The 22711-nt window shown below is 33.7% G+C and overlaps 2 protein-coding genes across 8 annotated transcripts in view; one reads left to right on the top strand and one right to left on the bottom strand.

The window, feature by feature from the left end:
- Hnf4 (Hepatocyte nuclear factor 4) overlaps window positions 1-12022 on the bottom strand; it is a 28089-nt gene extending 16067 nt beyond the window's left edge. For 2 of the 5 annotated variants that reach the window (XR_010753143.1, XM_066406617.1), the window contains exon 1: window positions 6051-6376. Coding sequence is in view for 4 of the 5 variants with exons in the window: in XM_066406617.1 (XP_066262714.1) it covers window positions 6051-6186 (136 nt within the window). In the remaining variant the exon portion in view is untranslated. Of the gene's footprint in view, window positions 1-1075; window positions 1324-3090; window positions 3482-6050; window positions 6377-11743 lie in introns of those variants that run through there. The other 3 variants (XM_066406618.1, XM_066406619.1, XM_066406621.1) reach the window with 3 other exon arrangements.
- A 241-nt stretch (window positions 12023-12263) lies between these two features.
- Psi (P-element somatic inhibitor) lies at window positions 12264-22157 on the top strand. 3 transcript variants are annotated; one of them, XM_066406615.1, is made up of 14 exons: window positions 12264-12535; window positions 12626-12701; window positions 13339-13503; window positions 13610-13746; window positions 13976-14127; window positions 14233-14446; window positions 14528-14660; window positions 14772-14894; window positions 15061-15278; window positions 15438-15652; window positions 16063-16303; window positions 16403-16511; window positions 16917-17037; window positions 21294-22157. In XM_066406615.1, exons 1-13 carry the CDS (start codon window positions 12443-12445, stop codon window positions 17030-17032), a joined length of 1992 nt encoding a protein of 663 aa, XP_066262712.1. In that variant the 5' UTR covers window positions 12264-12442; the 3' UTR covers window positions 17033-17037; window positions 21294-22157. The 3 variants fall into 3 exon arrangements, with proteins under 3 accessions (XP_066262712.1, XP_066262713.1, XP_066262711.1); XM_066406616.1 differs by lacking the exon at window positions 21294-22157 and adding an exon at window positions 18247-20616; XM_066406614.1 differs by lacking the exon at window positions 21294-22157 and adding an exon at window positions 17474-18213 and having other exon boundaries at window positions 12265-12535.
- The last annotated feature ends 554 nt before the right edge of the window (window positions 22158-22711 follow it).

Raw genomic sequence — 22711 nt, 5'->3', positions numbered from 1 at the left:
ACCGATTAGTTACTTCCTGATAGGAATTTAAATGTAACAGGTTTTTGGGTGCAGTTCAAATTGATGTTATCGTGACTGAAGCCTATGAATTGCACATCTCAAAACATTCTTCATTGGAGGTATTTGGCAAAATGATTTAATGGAAACCTAGGGATCATTCACATATAGAAAGAATCAGAAACATTTGCTAATTTTTGAGGTAGGTATGTATCTGATAAATCAACCAAAAATAACCCGTCAACTTGTACAGATGGGTGTGAGCTGATTTTAAGCACCAAACGCTCCATAAAACGTTACGGAAAATCCACTGAAAAAATGAAAAATTCCAGAATCTCCGCACAAATTTCAAATTTCGAAACAGCTTTTAAAAAGAGAATTTCATTCCAATTATTAAATTAGGTGAAAGCTTATTAACTTCCTTAACTAACTTTAACCTCAAAAGGTACTAGTTAGGTATGTTAAGCAATATCTCAATTAGAAGGTAATTATTTAATGCATTTGAAAATGTACTGAAAACATAGTCATTTAGCTTGAAATCTCTCTTATCAAGTATTTCCTAAGCATCATTGTTTAATTTTTAAAATAATAATAATGAAAAGTAATTTCGGCATTGCAATCGATCCATAGTGAACGTGTTTGTAAATAGAGGCAAGTTTTGATAATTAAATATAAATAATACGAATATAAGAATCATGGTGTTTGTCCGTTTCATATTCAACAATTTGATAGCAAATAGAGCAATTTGTGCCAAATAAACATAAACTCACGAAAACAATCCTCAAAGCTCATAAGCTACGTTTTGTAATAATTTTGATATATTACGTACTTGCAAGCTTTGTTTATGGACGAAAATATTTGGATTTAAACAGAAAAAAAATTATTTTAACGGTCGTATCAAACACCTTTTGAAACATAAACGTTTTTAACACAATTAACTCGAAACTGCTCGAAATTGTTACTTATTATCCTCAATGAAATACCATATATTGAATTAGGTTGGTTTCAAAAACCTTAAATTGCAGCTTTTGTAGTGTGAAATCATTATGCATTTGAGGATTGTAATGTAAACTTATACCTTCAAACAGTCCCATTTGCGTAGCAATTTTGGCAGTTCTACTGGATTCGGAAGTCTACTCCCGGAGCGTTGACCGGAAAGCGCGTCCCGAAAATCGGTCCAAAGTTCACCGGACTAACCGAACTGACCCGGTTAACTCGAAAAACTGACAAGTGCAAAAATTGCATTCAAAATGTTAACGCAGCGTCATCAAATCAAGCACCACACCATGCGGATGGACTTTGAATGGGCGACTGTTAAAGCGTTGGAGTTCAATATTATATTTTTGTTACGTCGGCAACTGCGGGGCGAGGAGTCCCCCAACATCTCGGTTATCTCCTAAACTTGTGATTGTTGATCAATTTGTATTGTAATCCTTAATTAATCGTATCAAATTGGGATGCGGGTTGCATTTGGACGAGATTTTATGAGGAGAGAGGATGAACAAAACCGAGTTAGTCGCTATGGGGATCCCATGAGGTAACAACACCTTGAGGCCAATTTTATGATTAAAATAATATTACGTTTTATCTAGATTACTCCTAAGAGGTGCGAGGCCTATTGTAATGGTGTACTGCGTATGAGATATGCTAGAAGTGACACTGCGATCAGTTAAAAACTTTTAGTTTAAGCTTGAAAAGCTAAAACAAGAAATAATTAGAAATTTATATTAGGTAAAATCTTGATCTTAAGATTTTAATCTGGTCTAAGCAGTGATTGGAGTTCTTCAACTCTTCGAACCGATTGCGAAAGCGAGTTTCTCTAAATCAGTCCGTTTTTAACTTTTTTCACTACTAAGATTTGAACTAGAATCAACCACAGAAAGAAATTCTTCTAAACCAGCTTGTTTTTATCTTCCTTGTATGAGGTACAAAAATATAAAATATTCGTGTTTTGATCCTGCATTTTGGTTTAAAACTCAAAAATGTTTCCCACTTTCTCAGAACTTCATAGTTTGCAGATTTTTGGTATTCACATTCATTGAATCTTCTACATACACAATGTATACAGGGTGTCCTTAAAAAAAGTGAAGTGGTTTAAATTAGGAAAATATATGAATGTTCGTGCTCTATGTTTCCCAACGCTTTTAAGCTTTTAAAAAAATAAGGAAAATACTCAAAACTATCATTTTCTATTTGATTGGTGATTTCATTCGTTCTTCGATCCTTTTCTGTCTGTTGAGATTTCTAATATCATCCCAGTCTTTGTTTTTTTTCGTCACTCCAAATCAAGAAATGCTCACAGAGAAGCTATTTCTGGCTAATTCAGTTTAGTTAAACCAGTTAATTAACTTTGTGCTTCGACAATTTATTTCATTACTAAGCAAGGTCTGGTTCTATAATCTATCTGTTCCATTGTTTATCTGTGAAAATTTCCATTCTAACTGCAGTTTGAGTTAAAGATGATGGCAAATATACACTTTGGCATAAGTCAAACTTGATGTTGATATAATTTAGCTTCCCACTACAATTTTTGTGTTTTTTAGCTGTGAATACATGGTTAACATTCTAGATAAGTTCTGGTTAATTCAGATTAGTTTAAGCTCGTTCTTCTATTATTAGCTCCTCAATTGATTTTCTTTCTCCATTTTGCTAGGTAACGATATTTTTTATTTAGTCTTCTACCAATCTTGGGATCATTTTGTATTAACCAAGAGTTAACATAGGAATGATAATCGCAAATGTGCAAACATTGTAGGGAAATGATGGATAATGATTTTTGAATCTGTACGCAAAACATTTTAGAAGAGCAATTAACTGAGTAGTAAAAATTGCCTGTTGACCGGAACTCATTAAAAATTACTTTTAATATAACTTCTGTGAGTAAATACTGTGTTGATCCGTGAACACTTCGGAGCAATCAACAGAGCATTTCTTGCTTTTAACACAGATAGTATGCTTAAAGCCTCATTTTTGGCTAATAATCTGTTTTGACCAGACCACATCAGAAACCCTACTACCACACCTATACAAGCATTGATTCCGTTCTTCCAAAGTATCCCTAACACCTCCACCAACAATATAACCTGCATTTACCTTGGCTGACTTCCGAAATATCCATAATAACATAGTCGCAATACATATTGTGTAAAAAAATCGTCTCCGTACCGATAGTTGCGTAATACAAAAGCAAAAGTTCAAAAGTATCACCAATTTTGGCCTGGACACCAAAGTCTAACGTATCATCTATTTCGGAAAAAATCCTGGTGATAGCTATCTTTCGCTGTAGTTGTTAGTACCGACGCGACGCGATGTGATATGGTACCCCATGCGGCGGTACCTTCCGTAGATTCGCTCAAAATTTCGCTCGGTCATGTTGAATAAAACTAGTTATTATTCGTCGTCGAAGTTAAGTTGCGTGTGTCCCGAAGGGTACCTAATGGATCTTACTACTTAGTAGAATTCATGTTTTGCAAGGAGCTTTCAAATTGGTACACTTCATTTTCTTGGGTCATTTGGTATCGTTCTAATTCTTCTTGGAATTTCGTTTCGTTTAGATAAAAGCTTACAAAGAATTTGCACCAATCGGGGCAAAATTGCAGACCAATTATTATCGAGAATTAATAATGAGTAATCATTGCAGCTTGAAGATATGCAGTAATTGCGGGATTTTGTCATAATATATTTATAAAAAAACAACTTGTCAGCTTGATAAGGATAATGCTTAAGGCTAATGACTCATTTATGTGTAATTATTGTAGATTCATACAGGAAATCTAATGATGGTTCTGTATTATTGCCCTCCAAAAGCATGGACTCCAAAATAAATTAAAATATTTGAACCTTAAGGAAGGTCATTTAAAAAAATTGTTATTTGTGTCATGTACTTAACGATGTATATATAAATATTATTTTATGTAGAAATAGGTAAGAGTTCCAGTTTTCAGCGAAATACACTATGCTGATAAAAAGAAATTCTTATCGCTACCGCAACCTTCAAGGTTGCTTAAAAATAACCAAAATTGTTGTTGTCAAGTAACATTTATCTGGAAATATTTGATTGAGATTATTATAATTAATTAAGGTTATTGCAAATATAATTGTTATTCATATAACAATAATCAGATTACAGCTATGTTCTTAAGATGGAGAGATTGTTTTTGGTACAAACCTGTAATCATCTTTTCATTGTGGATGGTTGTATTTCAACTTATAGCTGGTTTGTAATATTAATCTCTAATCAGAGCTTTATGTTTCCAAAAGGTCAGTATGTTCTTATATATTTAAGAATATACAGAGCCATTTAGTTAAGACAGTTTAAAAAAAATCACTGTTACAGTATACAAAAACTCTGTATACTCTCTAATTGTTTACCAGATTGATTATGGTCCCTGTAATTAGACCTTTCTTTGGAAACAGAATTACAGAAAATGATAAGAGTAGAATGAATAAATTTCTCTTAATCTTTGAGTAATTCAAACTAATACTACAAAGAGCGAAATTTCTTGACTACAGAAAATAATTAAGTAAAGGGGTGAAATTTGTTCCAATATTTAAGTAATTTGAACTGACAAAAGAGCGAAATTCTTTGAACTTGTTGGCATAGAAGATAATCGAGTAAAGTAATGAAGTATTGCAGAAAATTCTTCTTCTCATTTTTTGCTTAGTTTATTTGATCTTTCAAATCTTTAAAGCTTCATGATAAGGAATGAAACGTTAATATCTAATTTTATGTGGATATCTCGCTTATGGATTTACTAAAACTGGAAGAAATTTTAGTTGGCATTGGATCTTTAAAATCTACATAAATTATTCATGTAGCTTACTCAGAAGAGAGCACTATTTAAGTTTTCTTGCAGGTTTTGTAATGATTTCAAAACTAGCATATCTCGAGATTCCTTCATTTCACTTAAATAATTTTGAAAACCCCAGTTGCTTAAATTAATATCCTTTTGCTTGAATTTTCATCTACCTAGTTCTACAACCAATTAACCATTTTCTAAAGAACTAAGAGGACGATTAAAAACTCCTTGGGCTACAATTATTGACCTATCATTCCAAAAGACAATAAAAAAAATATTGGGAAATTAAGTCGATTTAACTAGATACTTTCTTCGCATCTATTTGACAAGGGTCAGGGTTCATAAAACTGCATTTTTTGACTCTTCAAAAAATTAGATAAGCCACATAAGTACAAAAATGAGATAGAAAAACATATTTTAAAATATCGTTAATCGAAATAAAACATGATGGTTACTCATTACATTAATGGACAATTTGCTTATCTCTATTAACGACGACATTTACTAGCAAGCGCGTAATAAATAACCAACAATGATTAGAATATTAGATAAAGGACATTGAAATGCAAACATCACACTTTTCTTTAAACTTTATGAATAAATTTCCTTCTCAGACAAGAAGTCAAATTAAATTAAAACCTAGATGCAAGAGCAGTTGAAATTTTGATTGGTGGAAAACAATTATTGCAGAATTAGATTATCCAAAAATAGTCCAAACCAACCCAGCAACAGAACTAAACAGACTTTATATATTTGCAATAATTATCACAAAATATGATTTTTACGCGATGTCACCATACATTTAGTAACATCTTTCTTTAGTGTCTTAGATAAGAATTCAATAACTATTATTAGAAACAACGCTATGTTTCGTTAGTAATGGTGATAGAAGATTATTGTGTTTAACAAAAGATTGGTGGAGAAACCGGTCTTATGTACATCCATCGTGACTGAGAGTAAAAAAATTATTATTAATATCAAAGTTTAATTCAACTTAACTAAGTGCCTTCAAATCTCGAATTCCAACGTTATTGGGAAAAAAACTTAAATGACTTAAAATCACTTTGACCCATGGAGAAGTGCTGTATTAAGTTAATTGCAGACAGAAACATAAAGTTGTGTCCTCAAGGTTGCAATTACCATAAACTGCTTAAACATTTGTTTAATTATCAACTGGAACCCACTAGATGCACGTGAAAAATTACTCAAAACCTTCTGGTTCCAAGAACATTTCTCCATAAAGCAATGACTTACCGAGGAGATTAAATCCCAGATAGGCGCAGTCTTCTAAATGCATAGCACTGCTTAGCAGATAATCGGTGCCATCCAATTCTCCATCGGAAATTGTGCTCAACTCTCCGGGACTTAGAGAATAAAACGACGAAGGCATTTTGTGTGAGAGCTTTGAAAATCGTTGCGGTACTGCCGGTACTTTGAAAGATTTCACTAGATTTGTAAATGATGGCAAAAGTCCAGCACTAGATAAACGAGATAAAACTAAAGAGCATTGTTTCGAACTGATAGTGGATTAGTAGTGGTTGCAGGTACTATTCGTCGAAATGGCACAACCGGTACTGAAAGTAAATAACTGACAGATTTTAGAGAAGAAGGCATGTAATTAAAATTTAATTTATTTCCAAAGACATGGAGGGGATTTTGAGTGTTTATGTAAGATTTACTCGACTCGCTGATAAGCGGATTGTATTTACAAATTAATTGTAGCGTGTTGATATTTTAGTTACTCGATTTTTTATGGAGCACAGTAAAATACATTAGATTAGGTCCATACATGCAACGGCAACAGGGTTAACCAAAACAAATGGAATGGTTAACTTTAGTACGCTGTGTGTAGACACTTATTCCACTTAGTAGCAGAATAAAAACGAACAAAAACCCCCCTTTTTAGGAGTTAAACTAAGCCCGTCACCTCGAATGGCACTTGTGCAGCGAAAGTTGCATTCACTTTTGGACTTAAAATTTGAGAATATTCAAAAAATGATTTACCTGATACACACACATATTCCGTACAGGGTGACTCAAAAATGGAGGAATTTTTAAAAACGATTTTGTAGTCATTTGTTGCACCTAAATTAGCTTTGCATGATTACCTGTCCAAGATCATATGATGACTTTTCAGACAATAATGGACGAATATTTTTGATTTTCAATCAAGATCCCACGTCTAATAGTAAAAATGTTCATTAAAATTATTATTACCAGAACTACTCAAAAATTATCGAAAATTGTTGAAAATATTTTGGCTTTATTAAATAAAACAAAAAAGTTTATAAATGTTTCTACATCACATATCTCGTAAATATAGGACTTTTTATTCAAATCCGCAACGCCATATGTCTAAAATGATAAATGTCAAAGTTTGACGTTTAGTTTTAAAACAAAGGAGCATTGCCGTTTACCAGGAGTAATTAAAAACTCAGAATTTGAAAATGTCCACAATAATTTGGTAGCGAAGTTTCAGAAAAGTTGAAGTACAATTTTTTCCGTGGTATCTGACAACACAGGCTTCGAAGTGTAGGTATGAGGGCATTAAAGAACTAGTGGTGGAAATTGGAATTTTCAGGTTGGTCTGAAGAGGTGCGTTATTGAAGATTGGGGTTCCAGAACCCTCACATTTCCAGAATAAATACGTATTTATATATTTGAAACTAAAATAGCTTACGTGAAAATTCCTACATGCTCAGCCAATGTGTGAAGTTTGGCTTCAAAACCAATAATAAGCACGGCGTTGCCATATGCGTGAATTTCAACAGGCAATGAGCGGAAATTTTCAGAAAAGTTGAAGGACTTGAGCATAAAGGCTTTATGGCAAGAGTGAAGAAAATAGTTATTTACATAACAAGTGAAGAAAATAATACTTACAATAACATATACAATTGCGTGGTTGCTGCCTTCGCTTGCGACTCGTGCGCAGCATTTCATGGTCATATGTTAAAAACTTCTTAGCGAGTTACGTACACTATTTTCCCATGACCATGGACCAATAAAAAAAGTAAAAAAGTTCACCCGACCGGGTACTAAAAAACAGCAACCAAACCCGGTTCAGCACAGGGGAAATCCGACGCTTCTTCATTTTTGCAGACCTGCGCACGTTTTCTAATGATCGAGTAGGTGATGCTCTTGGCATTTAGTGATATTTTTTAAAATTATATTATCCAAATTAACATATTTTTGCTATTTTGGAAATATGTAGAACGCAGCTAAGTTAGGTTGCTTAATTGACTATTACAGCGACATGTCGCTATAAATAATTCTCTTAATCAGGGTAGTTTATTACAGTGTGTCCAGCATTCGTTTTTCTTAGGAATTCCGACCACACACATGTTTGTTTTCATAAATACTGTTTCAGTTTGTTATGTCTGCTCCCGTGGGGAGGCCGTGGGAAAATGAGATTTCCAGGTTGGTGAGACGATTCTGAGCTTTTATTAACTTTGAGGGAATTAAGCCTTAAAGTTAAGACACTGAAGAGGAGGGTGGGTGGAGGCTGAGGTTCCAGAATTATATTGTCTGAGGATGAAATTTTTGTTTCAAACAAAAATTCTCAAAACGTTCAAATTGTGTATCAGTTTATGCTTCACTGCGTACACCTCCTTTGGTTGCACCACTTACATTTTATAATAAGTTTGTTTTCGAAAATCGGCAATTTCGTGTACATTAAAGGGAATTTTTGAGGTGTATTATCAATGTTGAGTATGCAAACAACAGCAAGCGAACTGACCTAAACATTTTTAGTTCCCCAAACAAACACTGCACTTAATTAAATTGTAAGATCGCATTAATTCTATCGGTTTTGCAGATAACATTGCTATTTTTAATTGTTAATACTATAAAATATTCTGTATAAATATGGAATATTTTGAATTAGTTACTAAATTAGATATCCTTCGAGACAAAGCACATGGTAAAGCGACAGATGTCCATTAAATCACGTAATGCGAAAAATGGACTAAGCAAAATACATTCTTGGAGGAAGCATTTTTGGTGACGTTGATGTAAATGTTGACACAATAATGAGTAAAATATTCAAATATTTTCATATTCATTTAAGTCATAAATTTTGCGTATTTCCTTGAATTCAATGAATCAAAAATTTAAGTTACGGTGACCTTTAAATACGCAATGAGGGATATTTTTGTACATAATTTAGTTAACCATGTACCACACTAACATGACGATAATGAATTTATGTGATGATGACGCATGACCATTTCTACAAACCACAAAAAAGCAAGGAAATATTAAAGACCGCTTTCGTTTTTGACTTTTTTGAGGCGTTCGTTCTATTTTTATTTTGCTATTGAACGACATTCTTTGAATTGAGCTTCACCCAAGCATAGGACATCCTCCATTCAATCTAGAGGGCATTCCATCTTTTTCTCTTCCTAATAATTTATTGAATCCTAGATAACTCCTAGAAAACCTTTCCTAACAACGGTCACGATAACACATTATTTTCCACGCCACTATTACTTATCTTTACCATTCTTGGCCTTTTGAAGATAAGTCGGATGTTTAATGAGCTTGTAGTTCCGTTTCGCTGAATTAATCATTCTTTTTCTATGATTAGCCGAATAAAAATTTGTAGATAAGTCCCTGAATTTTGATGGACTTCTAAGTAGAGCTGATGAATTGCGCAAGAAACGACGAACTTGCTAGTCTTCTTTATTAATTAATTAGGTTTGGGATGGTAATACCGAACTATGGTGATACAATTTAGAACCATCAAAGAAAATGATATAAAAAAACCTTTTATTTTATTATTTACAGTATTTTATTTGAAAAACAATTAATTCAATTAAACCATCAATTTTTGCAAACACAGAAAAAGTTGAATAAAAAAGTTGTTACATTTCTAAATTATATGTCGTATTTTAACTTGGACAACGTGGTGATTTTTTTTTAAGAAGAGGTTGTAGTTGAAAGACTACAAACATTTTTAGAACCTGTTAATGAAAACGTAGCTGATTCAAGACATCACATTATATTGGAGTATTTCCTCCCTCCATTACAGCTAATTTTGAATTATCTTTACCGCCTGTATGTTGCTTACAGCATCTTCATTTACCAGAGGACCAACAAGGTCAAGTAATTGAACGAAAAATCAATTCTCCAAATTTCATATTGAATAAAAATAAATGGCTAATGTTCTATCGGGTGTCCCAGGTTTTATGATTAGAACTCTAGGAATAATTGCGAAATTTAAGAGCATTTTAAGACGAGTTATTTGAAGAAATATAAGGTTACAGTGTGAAAACATTTTCAAAAGAATAACAATTTTATTTTTGTTATTTCCGAACTTTTCACCGCCTCATCATACAATCTGTGACACTCTGTAAAAATACGATAAACAGACATTTTCCGAACTTGACCTACCCAACAAACAAATTTGTTTTGGACCAGGTTTATCTTCCGGGCTTAGAAAAATTCAATCATTGCCTCACGGTTGGCCCGAAAATTTGACCTTGTATTGCTTCACAAACATGCTATAAGCGGATACCATACCATTTTTATTACATCTAAAAGTTGGTTTAGACGGCAAGTGAGAAATAAAATAACAAATAACTTCTTTGACTTTTATATGGATCAAATAAAATGAACTCCTTGACATTTTACTTCGTGATTCTTGTATGTATTATTTATCGCTGGTGTTGATTTCTTGAAACTTTTCTCATACCTACCCAACATATTTATTGAATAATAACATGGCTAGGTCTCACAGAAAATAATCTTTTTGATTTATTACCTACATACAGAATAGCGAATTATCGATTTCACATTTTTGATAAGGTTTTAAAGTAAAAATTCTGCAGAAAATTCAAGATACACCTCTTTGTAATTGAAACAAACTTGAAAATAACTGATGTAGAACGATTAGATGATTAAAATATGTATTTAGATAGTTCATGTCATTTTATTAAGAAACTAGAATGAACACTTAAGTTTTAGGCAATCTTGTTGGTATTTGAAACATAAGTACCTGGATATCTATAACAACATGATGGATACATTCAATTACATACAATATGCATCTTGAATTTTCCAGTTTTCTAATAATAGCAATTGCAAGGTAAATTTAATAATTAAGCCAGAAATTGAATAGAACTCACAATAGACTCTCAAGCCTCAGCGGAGGATTGTTGTCAGTTCACCTAATTCATTATAATGCTGATCACCATTTAGCAAGGAATTTAAAAAAATAGTAACTTAAAATGAACTTAGTGAAAATTCAATTTTGCAAACAGGAGTTCAGGAAAGAACACTATTTAATATTTTCTTAATAATTTGAGTTATTGTGATCAAACTCAAGTTCTAGTTGTGAATGGAGCCTTATGGACAGAACTTAGGGTAACTGTTAGACTGTCTCAGGGCTCTGTCCTGAGGTCTTTACTGTTCCCAACCTATATAAATGAAGTGCTCTGTCATCTCATTGTGAGTACATTTGCCATGTTTCCTAATAACACATGGGTAGATAGGTTGGCCATTCCTGTCTGAAGTCAGTATACTATACTCAATCAAATAGGCTAATATAAATATTGCCAACGAAGCGCATATGTATATTGAGAGCTCTGCAATTTGGTAATCACAATACAAATGGTTTGGTAAATATAATATTTCATCAAATGGTAATTATTTGGGATTTGTCAAATCTCATGTGCATGAATCCAGCTTAATGGTAATGGGCAAGTACAAGGTTAAATGAGGAGGTAAAAAGCTATATCCCTTAATAGTCAATTAGTACTATCTATTATTTAGATATTCACATAACTCCCTGCCACATCATAACTTGGGCTTGAGTCTCTTTAAGTAAGGGTGAATTAATATGAAGTGCAAAATTATAGGGTGAATTAGTATATCAACGACTAATTTCCAAATTAATTTAAACATCAAAATAAGTACTTTTTAACATCAAATGAGAAAGTAGAACTTACCATCACCATCAGGTTCTTGGGGAGAAATCTTAATGTTTTGCACGATCACCGAAGTACTATTACCCCCTTCCTCTAGTTGTTTTGAAGCGTTTAGGGATTCCTCCATTGCCGTGAATTAAATTTGTCACGAATTTTTAGTAAATAATACGAAAAATATAAGAAAATCTATCACAATAATATCCACAGGTAAACAAATATTATCCTAACCTTACTAGAACTCAGACAAATACAAGGTGGAAAATGAAAGTGGACTTTGAACGGATCACATGTGCTCAACTGAGAAATACTATTGGTCAGACTGATAAAGCCAAATTTTCTATCTTTGTTGTATATATTCTTAAGAGTGAAATAGGATTACTTTGGCTGAACTAATTTCAACAGCTTTAAACCCGTTTAGTTAATCTCTTGTAGTGCGAATTCATTATAACTATTAAAAGCATGGCTGAAGATACACACACATTCCAGGTCTTTAGTTATTGTTAAACTTCCCTGAATAAATAAGCGCTATTTGAACACTAATTCAAATTTTTAGGGAGTTTCTTTGTTTTATTAGGAACATTTTACCGCGAACAGTCATCAACGTCATTTCCTGGCTGTTGGCAGCCCTGCCTCTCTCCATGACGTGCGCGACAAGCGGCATCCATTTTTGTAGAAATTGCTTTACAATTTAATTTTTCTTTATTTTGTATGTAAAAAGAAATGAGCGAATTCTCCGGCGTCGCATCCGCACCTCCTCAACAAAACTTCAATCAGTCTTCAGCATTTGCGGCAGCCTTGCAACGAGCTAAACAGGTAATTCAATCTAGTGACGCCTTCAGCAAAACAAGCATGCATAATGTAGACTCCCCCAAATATTTTATTTTGGTTTTCCGTTTAACACAGATCGCCGCCAAAATTAATCCAGGGAGTACCACCCCGGAAAACCGGCCCTCCAAAAGGCCCTTGGAGGATGCTCCTGGTAAGCAAAATGAATTTTTAAGGGAATACTGCTAATGAGACCTTCAACCTTCAAGAGGTTCTTGAACCAATTGGGCCCATAAGCTTTCAACAGTAGCTTGATATAGCATAACACAAAACATTATCAAGTTTCTGCTTTTTGTTATGTTATTCTATAGAAGTTTGAAGTATTTTAAATGTTTCAGTACATACTACAATAGTTAAGTAAAGCAAACTGCAAAATTGCAAAACTAAACAAGTCTCTTTAATAAATACTTATAAAACAGAAATATTGGCACCCATTTTTGAAATGATGTGGACTTTTTTTGATAAAGATATCTTTAATAAAACGAAATGTGAGTTTTAGAGAGGAATCATTTATTTAAAATGTATGTTTACAACCAATAAAAAAGATTAAATAAACATTGAAAACAAAAAAAAACTATGCAGAATTCCGCATTTGAAATAAATGTGTTTTTATTTAATACATAGAAGTTGAAATTTATTTAGGTCAGTAGGAGATAGTCATATATTCAAAGTTAAAATATTTGATCTTACAAAATGATTTGGTTTGCTTAATTAATATAGTTCAATGGATGTAAATGAGTGTTTTCAGTGCCTTTGTGCACAAACCCACTATACTATATGTAATCACACAGAGCCCGAAACAAAAAAAGGGCCAGGACTGGGAGGCCCTCCTATGGGAATGAGCAGACCACCTCAAGGAGGACCTCCAATGAATAATGGACCTCCAATGAATGATGATTTGAAGCCTCCAGGAAGTGGAGGAGGCCCAGGCCTGGGAGGACCACCAAGAATGGGTGGTAAGTAGCTGCAAAATTGTCAGATACACAAATCTTTGTTTCACATTCATAAAAATATATGTAGGTTTAAAGTTGGATAATGAAAAAACAAATTTGATGTTTCTAGGTTTGGGAGGTCCAGGAGGAAGAAACAGTGTTGAAATTATGATACCAGGTCCCAAAGTGGGTTTAATTATTGGTAAAGGTGGTGAGACGATAAAGCAGTTGCAAGAAAAAAGTGGAGCAAAAATGGTTGTTATCCAGGTAAAAACTAGCATTTTTGTAAAGGGTATATCAAAAGATTCCTGGTCAAGAGGGCTTTGAAACAAATTTTATTTTGTTATATGCATGTTACAGCTAAGTCCATGCTTAAATTCATAGATAACTTTGACATATTTTACCTGTAAATAATGGGTTAAGTTATTACATACAAGTCATATGTGTAAATATTGTTGCTTATTAGGAATTTAAAAAAATAGTGTATATATTGCAGGACGGTCCTGGTCAAGAACTGGAGAAACCTCTGGTGATCAGTGGAGATCCACAAAAAGTTGAGTATGCCAAACAGTTGGTATATGAGTTGATGGCAGAGAAAGAAATGAAAAATTTTAATAACAGAGGTGGTAGAGGTGGTCACAACGCTGGGTAAGTAATAAAAGTATTGGTATCTATGTGTTTTTATGTATGTTTTGAGAACATTTTTGAAATGTTAGCCCCTTTATTTTTCTTTAGTTTGTGATAAAATTTTAGTGGTGGAGGTGGCAGTTATGACGATTTTGGTGGAGGGGACTTTGAGGTCTTAGTTCCTAAAGCTGCAGTCGGCGTTGTTATCGGCAAAGGAGGTGAAATGATAAAAAAAATCCAAAACGAGACTGGATGTAGAGTACAGTTCCAACAAGCCCGGGATGAAGGACCTGGGGATAGGAGATGTTCCTTGAGTGGTAATCCCAAACAGATCGAACATGTAATAAGATTTTTATTTTACCACTTTTTTTGTTCCTTAAATGGGACTTTTTGGAGCAGTTCTTTGTAATTCACCTTTCAGGCGCGTCAAAAAATCGAAGAACTTATTGAAAGTGTTTTACAACGAGATGGAGCTCATGAAGGAGGCATGGGATTTGGAGGGAGGTCCGGCCGTGGTGGTAGAGGCGGCAGGGGCGGCAATTTTGGCAATAGAGGTTGCTTTATTTTTAAAATTTTAACATTCTACTAATTAACGTTTGTCTTCGTAATTTTGATAGTTGTATTTTTTCCTCTTTGGAGATTTGATTTTTCTGTTTGTTTTAAAGGTAATGACAGGAATGGTGGTGGGGGTGGCGATTATGGAGGATGGAATGATAGAGGTGGACAGGCATCTCAGGAAGTTCAGTTTGTAGTGCCTGCAAATAAGTGTGGTGTTATCATTGGAAAGGGTAAGTTTTTCTTTTTTTTTATCTCTCCTTTATTTTCAGGTTCTCATATTTGAAAGGTAATTTCATATTTTATCCATCTGCGTAATGAATTCAGAACTATGAACTCTCTGGAGTCTCCTACATGTTTTCAATTAATCTTGAGAAAAATGGTTTGCTTTTTCTTCAGGTGGTGAGACAATTAAACAAATAAACCAACAATCTGGAGCCTACTGCGAACTAGATCGACGAAGTAATTCCAATCAGACCGAGAAAACTTTCACGATAAAAGGTGATCCGGATACGATAGAGACCGCTAAAAGGATCATTAGTGACAAAATTCAAATGCCCATCAACTTTATAAATATGACAGGAGGACCTGGAGGAATGAACAACAGTATGCCGACTGTAAGTATTTCATAAACTACTATGTGTCTTACCTCAGAAAGATTTTTTTGCTTCTTTTATTTTGTTTAATTGCATCATGTTGACTGTTTTTATATATTTTAAAAAATTAATTGGACAGGTTTCCATCAAATTTTTAAACAATGTGGTATTATTCACTAGGCTTATCCAGGCATGGCACCTCAGGGATATAATCCTCAGGGTTGGGGTATGCCAAACTACGGCCAGCAGCAGCAGTGGGGAGGACCTCAAGGACAAGGCGGGGATAATAATCAAAATTCCGCTGGTGGTGGCGTTCCTGCTCCTGGGGGAGCTCCAGGCAATGTAAATCCATCAGGACAACCGGATTATTCATTACAATGGGCAGAATATTACAGGTACGTTAAGTCTATGGGGTAAATTGTTTTATATAAGCAACTTCAGATAGTGAGTTAGCTAAAAACCAATTTGAGATAAATATGAGCCTCTGAAAATGTTTCATAAAAGAAAAGATTTTAATGTATTATAATCTTGTTTCTCGCTACTTTTATGAATATTGGAAATTGCATGAGCCTAAATTTATTACTTTTTTTTACTATTAGTTTCAACAGTTATTTCTCACAAAATTATCAGTACATTAATAAATCGGTTTTTAGTAATATCAAAAAAAAATGCTAACTAACGTACTAAAAGGAACATTAATGTCCTATGATTTTTCTACAATACAGAAAGTGAAGTGGAGAGGATGTTAAGAAATTGCAAACATTTAATATATTCACAGTAACAATTAATGTTTGGAATCTATTAGGTCATTGGGAATGGTTCGAGAAGCTGAAATGATTGAGCAGCAGGCTAAGGTGAAAGCAGCTGGAGGAGCGATCTCTGGAGCAGCGCCTCCAACTCCACAGGCAGCTCCCGCTGCCGCTCCAGCGCCAGCCACTCCTTCAGGAGATGGTCAGCCAGATTACAGTCGCCAATGGGCGGAATACTACAGAAGTATAGGAAAGATCAAAGAAGCGGAGGCGATAGAATCCCAGATGAAGAATAAGGTATTTTGTTGTTTATACTCTATTATTTTTTTATTCCAACTATATTTGCAACAGCCAAGTATACCTTCTAGTAATTGTTAATCGATTTGTTTTTTCCAGGGTAGTGGAGCTGCTGGAGCGCCAGGAGCAGCGGCTGCACCTGCGGCACCAGCCGCTCCTTCAGGAGGCGGATATCAGCAGGCATATGGTGGATATCAGGCACCAGGCGGTGAGTGAATTAGATAGATCTATGTTCTGATTGATTAATTTTTTTGTTGTTTCTCTTTTCTTGTTTTTGTTTTCATGTTTTCCAGCAATTGAAATGGTATTTTTTATAAGGCCTGTTTTTTTTTACCATGCGGTATCTTGTGATTTGATATTTACCGCATAAGCACTTGGAAGATAAATATATTAATTTAATTACCAGATTGGTTTATTAGAAGTCTTCCAAACATGGGCTTAAATATGTTTTCATAAAACCAATGTTCCCTATTTATAGGAACCAGATTTATTATATGTTAGAATATTTCAGCGTTTACAACAAATACCAGTTTTATAGCCTAAAATAAAAAAGCTAATAATTGTGATATCCAAAAAAATCGGTAGTTCTAAATATTTTCTTTGGATATTTTAGGTTATTATGGACAACAACCTCAAGCACCGTCCGGGGGACAACAGAATTACGGCTATCCTCAATATGGATATGGTCAGCCCGGCGGAGCTCCTCAAAACCCACCTGACGGAAACTGAACCTAGTAAGTACATTCTATAAGAAATTGTAATGTCCCTATTGATTTTGACCAGTTTCGCTCATACATATATATTTTCCGCCATTTCCTATTTCTTATCTGTTGGTTTTTATTTATTTGACCATTACCATTTAAACTACCTTCCTTCCAGGACATTTTTAATTTGCCAAATTATATATACATATATTTTTTGTAAGGTACTGACATTTCACCATGATGGTTTACTTGGTATTTTAAATATTTGAAGTGCATTTCTGTATTTATCCATGCCTGTATATACGCATATATTTTCAAGGTGTGTGCATATTGTACTGTATTTTCTTCGTGCCGTACGTTTCTTATTTAATGATGCATTTGACAAATATTTCTACCCGTGTGCAGTACCTTACCTTTTCAGGTTGCCCACCACCAGCCAAATATCAGTTTTATATATCATTTGCAGATTATAACTTGTGGACTGCCGTTAACCGAGGTCGACTGCAGACAATTCTATTAACCCTTAGACCGTTTTAAAATCCGCACCCTAGAATTAAGCTCGTTTTTTTAAACCGGAAGTCGCTAAAAGAAGCGTTCTTCAATTTTTAAGTTTACAATCTATTTGTACTAAGCATCCGGCAGTGGCGTTAAATTAGGTTAGAGTTTAAGCATTTTTGTTAACAATTCCTCAAAAAAAGGGAGTCATGGTGAAGTAGTTTTCCATGGCGCATCTACGCAGTATTTATTTTGTAAGGTCGGTGTCCCCCCGTATAATATTGGTGTCCATAATGTTTTATTAGTGTTTCGACTATGTATGCGCCTATTTCATTACCGCGAATGTTTCTTCCATTTCCTATAACATTCATTTTGATTTGAACGATTTATTTTCAGCGGAGGAGCAACAAGGTAAGGACTTGTTTTTTGCACTTTGCCGTTTTGTTTTCGTACCTACCACTAAATTGTGTTTCGCAATATTGGGATTTATATTGGTGTCATAGAATTGCGTAAAATCAGTTCCGGTTATGATCCTTAGAAAATGAAATACTGCTTTGTTTAATTAATCAGATTTACACGCTTTAGGTACGGGATTATAAGCGAACGCTCTAGTTGTATTTTTGACGTATATTCCAAGTGTTAGTAGTCTTAATATGTATTTAGAAGTGGGAGTCCACTTTGTGTATGGATTAATTAAAACTTACGTCTGTATTGGTTTGTTGTTTTCTTATTCTGTATTTTCAGAGTCATTCCCCCCATCCATTTGACGCAGCTAGACGAGCCGAGTATGAATCGCAATTTATTGGGATTATTTATCGTTTTATTGTGTTTATTCCGTTTTTATTGAGGGATCTTTTGACCGCCCATTTATACCTGTATTTTATTCATCCGAAATGAAGGTTTTTAAATACAATGCCCATTAAAAAAGTTCCCAATTTACTTAATGAGTTAAATAATTTCAGTTGCCTGAACTATAAAATTGATTATAGTAAACATATTTTATAGTAGATGCAGCATGTTAAATTATTTTTCTAACTAGCTGACACTTCTTATGCTGCTAAAGTAGCAGTATTAGACGTTCGCTGCAAGAACTTGTAACGTGTATTTACATGTTAAGAGGTATTACTAACAACATTTAGATTGCCATTATATTCGGCAAAGTTGTCATCACTTAGACATCGAGTTAGTCCAACAGAGTACATTGATTAAGGTTACTAAGAATATTCAGATGTGATAATCCCATATGAGCAGACTGCATGATTAACTAACTTTTTCTGTAACCCCAATCTACATTTTCTTCGAATAACTCAATTAAATAAAGTGATTTGAGAGAGTGAGTAATAGGGCTGCCTTTTATTCTATTGATTATTTTCATTGCGGTAATTCAAATTTCAGTTGTACGTATTTTTTCCAGTAGTGTATATTTCATCATCACATTTTACGTTTCAAATCAACATTGCAGAGTAAAGGGTAATATTTTATTTAATTTGATTGTCAGATGAAATGTTAATATAATAATGTTATACAAGGTGTTTCTAAAAATAGTGCCATAGGTTTAAGTGCATATTTTAGGCCCCACAATAGGATAATAACTCCATCGTTTTCGGTATATAGGATGTGAAAGTTTAATTCTTGAAATTGGTCTTTAATCGATATATATTTTCGAAATAGAGAAATGGGGAACTCGTCTGAACATATTTTCGGTCATGTGACATCGAATATTTTGATGACCCACTTTAGTGAATATTTTATTACTTTTTTATGTTAAATTTAAGAATCTTTGAAATGACGGATCGGAAAAACGGTTTTGCCAATCCCTTAGGCCAACTTTCGGATTTTAGCCGGCAAATGTAAAATGTAAAAATTGGATAAAAAGTGCATACTTTTTGGCTTGTTATAAGAAAACGGGCCGGTAACATAGCGGGATAAGGTGTAAAATTACATAGATTTTTTTGTATATACGTTTATTGACGATTTTATAGGAAAAACGGCAAATTTGAAGATTTTTACGCAAAGAAACGGCAAAATAATAAAACTTACCACGAAGCATTCTCACGTCTTTACTTAAATTGTTTCTGGAATGTTTTACCGTTGCGGAAATTGTTGAGGCACTGTAGGTATATTTAAAAAGATCAATGAAAATACGTCATTAAAGTTGATAGTACTTCAATAATTTGATACTAAGGGCCGAGTAATTAATTATAAATTCATTAAATTAATTTATAATATTAAATTAATAAACACACGACGTGACACGAAACAAGTTAGTTTCAGTGGAGGCCAAGAATATTATCCATATCCGTGCTCTCTTGTAAATTGGCTTGCAGTTAAAGTTCATAACAGATTAATAATTTTACCCTAAACCAGTTATTGTATACATCATTTTCATGTAACTTGTGCTGCTGATTAGTCTGTCAACACTTCGATAATTCTGCTTATTAAATTCCTCATTTTCATGCGTGTACAAGTGGTTGTTAATTCTGAGAGTATTGCAAGTCGCGTCAAATTTGGAAATTATGTTCAGGCCCTTATGAAATGTTTTCATTTCTCTAGGAAACTTATGTTTTTGGTAAAACGATCCACACAAATAAATAATACATTTTTTTCCAGATTGCCTTTCTGTGTACATAGTTTTTCGTTCATTGAATTCTTTCTGGAAGCTTTTTCCCACCATTTATTAATCTTCTCTTAAGTGTTTCCCTTATAGCTTTCAAAGATATTTTCTGTTTTATAATGAGATTCAATGTGACTGCAGAATTGGTCTATTTTCAAGCCTTTCCTGTAAATTTTATTTATTCACTTTTATCGCCCCAAAAGCAGATTTGGAATGGCGTTGATGTTCAGTACTGACCTAACTCGTGTAGTTTCAACTTACCTCGTTTTATAGTCTTGTCTGCTTTTCCTCGTTTTATAGTCTCGAAGCTTTTCTCTGGAAGTCAATGAAATTTCTAATCCTTTTAAGTTTCTGAAATGGAATCCTTGCTGCACTCTTGCGGCTGTAATCAAAGTTTTCATACTCTGTCGATAAAGGTATGTAATGTGAGTATTTTCTAGTTCTTTTTTTCTGTTTAAGGGTTGGTTCCGTTTTCAATATGTAAATAGGTATATTTCCTTGTAGAGGAGGATAGCTGGAGAAAAGTTCCTCCCTCTGCGTAAGTTCAGCAGATCTTGATAAATTGAATTAAACTTTTCCTTTGGTAAGAAGGATAAAAACATTTCGGTTTCTAATTCGGATCATTTCCATTATTACGTTTCACATTATTTTGATAACTATGGTCGGTTGCATGTATTGAAATATTATATCATTTTTATGAAAGGAGAAAGTGAAAATGTTTGTTTTTAGTATTATGTACGTATACGTATAAAGGCTTAACCACAAGTGGTATTACAGTGTTTTGTTTTAGCTGTTAGTGAATCTATTTTGCTAATCGTTTAATGATAATTGTGGTATGTGTCACATTTTTTAACTGTAACATTACTGTTGTTATTATTAGTTGTATTTCTTCTTCATATTTACATATTGTATTATTTTCTGCCTATCCTTATCAACTGTACTAAACCTATCCCTTTCTTGGCATTTATACCTCGCATCATTTTTTTATATTGTAACCACAACATTTTTGAATGCTATGTGATCATTTCCAAATTACAATTGTTGTATAGTGCTTTATCTGGCTATTTGGTTTCTGCCATTGGTGATTACCTGTGACAACCGCATTTGTTCCTAAAAGGTGTACGTTTTTGAACGTGACAAATCGTAGCAATTATTCAGTACACCTTTTACGTTGTAGGAACACGAACGGGCTGAAGCTATACCGAGGCCACTGTCATCTCGGATGGTAATGGTGGTTCTGGATTTGGAACACCACCCGCTGTGCAGTCATTAAGCAAAAGGCGAACGTAAGAACCATAGTTTAAAACATGATGGCAATTTTGATTGATCATTCTTCGATATATTTCGTAATTTTGAGTATATTTGATTTACTTGGTCCGATGTGGGAATTGCCTCCTTTTGACGTTGAGACTTTCATTGATGATTTATTTCTTCTTGCTTCTTGGTTTGTTTTATATTTAGTCTTCGAAGTTAAAAGCCGTCTGAGGCATGATGCGTCAGAGATGATTCCTAGAAGGTAAGAGCCTGTCAGATTTGGCTGGCGTGGTGAGTATAGCTTTTCAGTGGGTATGTAGTGAAATTCGGGATTTGTTTCTTATTGGAAGATAATAGAGGTTCTTCATGAAGCGTGTCTGAGTAAATTATTTCACAATTTTTAAGATGTTTTTAAGAATTTTCTTGAATGTACTATTAATTTGCTGTTTAATATTTCTTATACATTAATTAGTAAACAGTTTCCAGAGTCAGCGCCGAAGTCTCCAGCTTTATTTATCAACTTTTTACTAATTTAAAACTTTTCAAACGGAGAAATTTTCCAGTTAGCAGTATAATCGTGTAACAAAAACAAAAAATATTTTATTGTAAAATAGTAGTAATTATTACTAACATGGCCAAGCACAATTAATTATTTAACACTTTCCAACCCAATTGTAATCGAAACATTTTCGACGGCGAACTGTTGTTTAATTGAATTTGTGTTTAACTGGTTCTTGCATTTTTCAGAATGTTGCAGAATTTTACTGAAATAAAATTTTCAAAATTATTATTTTTGTTTCATTGAAGTTCCTAGGCCATAAAGCTATGTTTAATTTAGACGCTGGACGGTCGAACTAAATCGTTATTTATATAACAGGTAAAGAAAGCAACCCTTAACGCACGAGCTTGAAATGTGGCGCACGAGTCGCTGATGAGGGCAGCAATCACGCGAATATGTTAAGAAACTTCTTTACGAGTAATGCATCTGTACTTTTACAACACTCGATCTTGTTAAAAAACTTATTTCTCTTGAATCTTTTATATAATTTTCTTGTTAAGTAGTGCGAAATAATAAGGATGTCATGGCGGTTTTCCTCCCTATTGCGCCACCCTGCATGTCTGTGAGATTCTTTTCAATTCCTACAGCACACTTTAATCATCGACAGAAGACTCATTTTAAAAAGCGGCTTGGTGAAATGAATCTCTAAAAGTGAAAGTTGATATGAAAAATACGCGGCAACCCTCCGAATATCAGCAAGCCATAAAATTAAGCTTTTAGAGAAGCGCAACGGCTTAAAAAACTAAATTATTTGAGGAAATGCCACAAATAAAGTACACAAA

The sequence above is a fragment of the Euwallacea similis genome, chromosome 3 (genome assembly GCF_039881205.1).
Source record: "Euwallacea similis isolate ESF13 chromosome 3, ESF131.1, whole genome shotgun sequence".
Taxonomy (NCBI): Eukaryota; Metazoa; Arthropoda; class Insecta; order Coleoptera; family Curculionidae; genus Euwallacea; species Euwallacea similis.
This window is presented reverse-complemented; position numbering and strand designations above follow the sequence as displayed.

What these genes read in the sequence shown, in the direction of transcription:
- Psi (XM_066406615.1), top strand. Translation starts at nt 12,443, where the DNA reads ATGAGCGAATTCTCCGGCGTCGCATCCGCACCTCCTCAACAAAACTTC. An exon ending in TGGTGTTATCATTGGAAAGG is followed by an intron (nt 14,895 to 15,060) that starts GTAAGTTTTTCT and finishes CTTTTTCTTCAG; the next exon opens with GTGGTGAGACAATTAAACAA. An exon ending in CAATGGGCAGAATATTACAG is followed by an intron (nt 15,653 to 16,062) that starts GTACGTTAAGTC and finishes GGAATCTATTAG; the next exon opens with GTCATTGGGAATGGTTCGAG.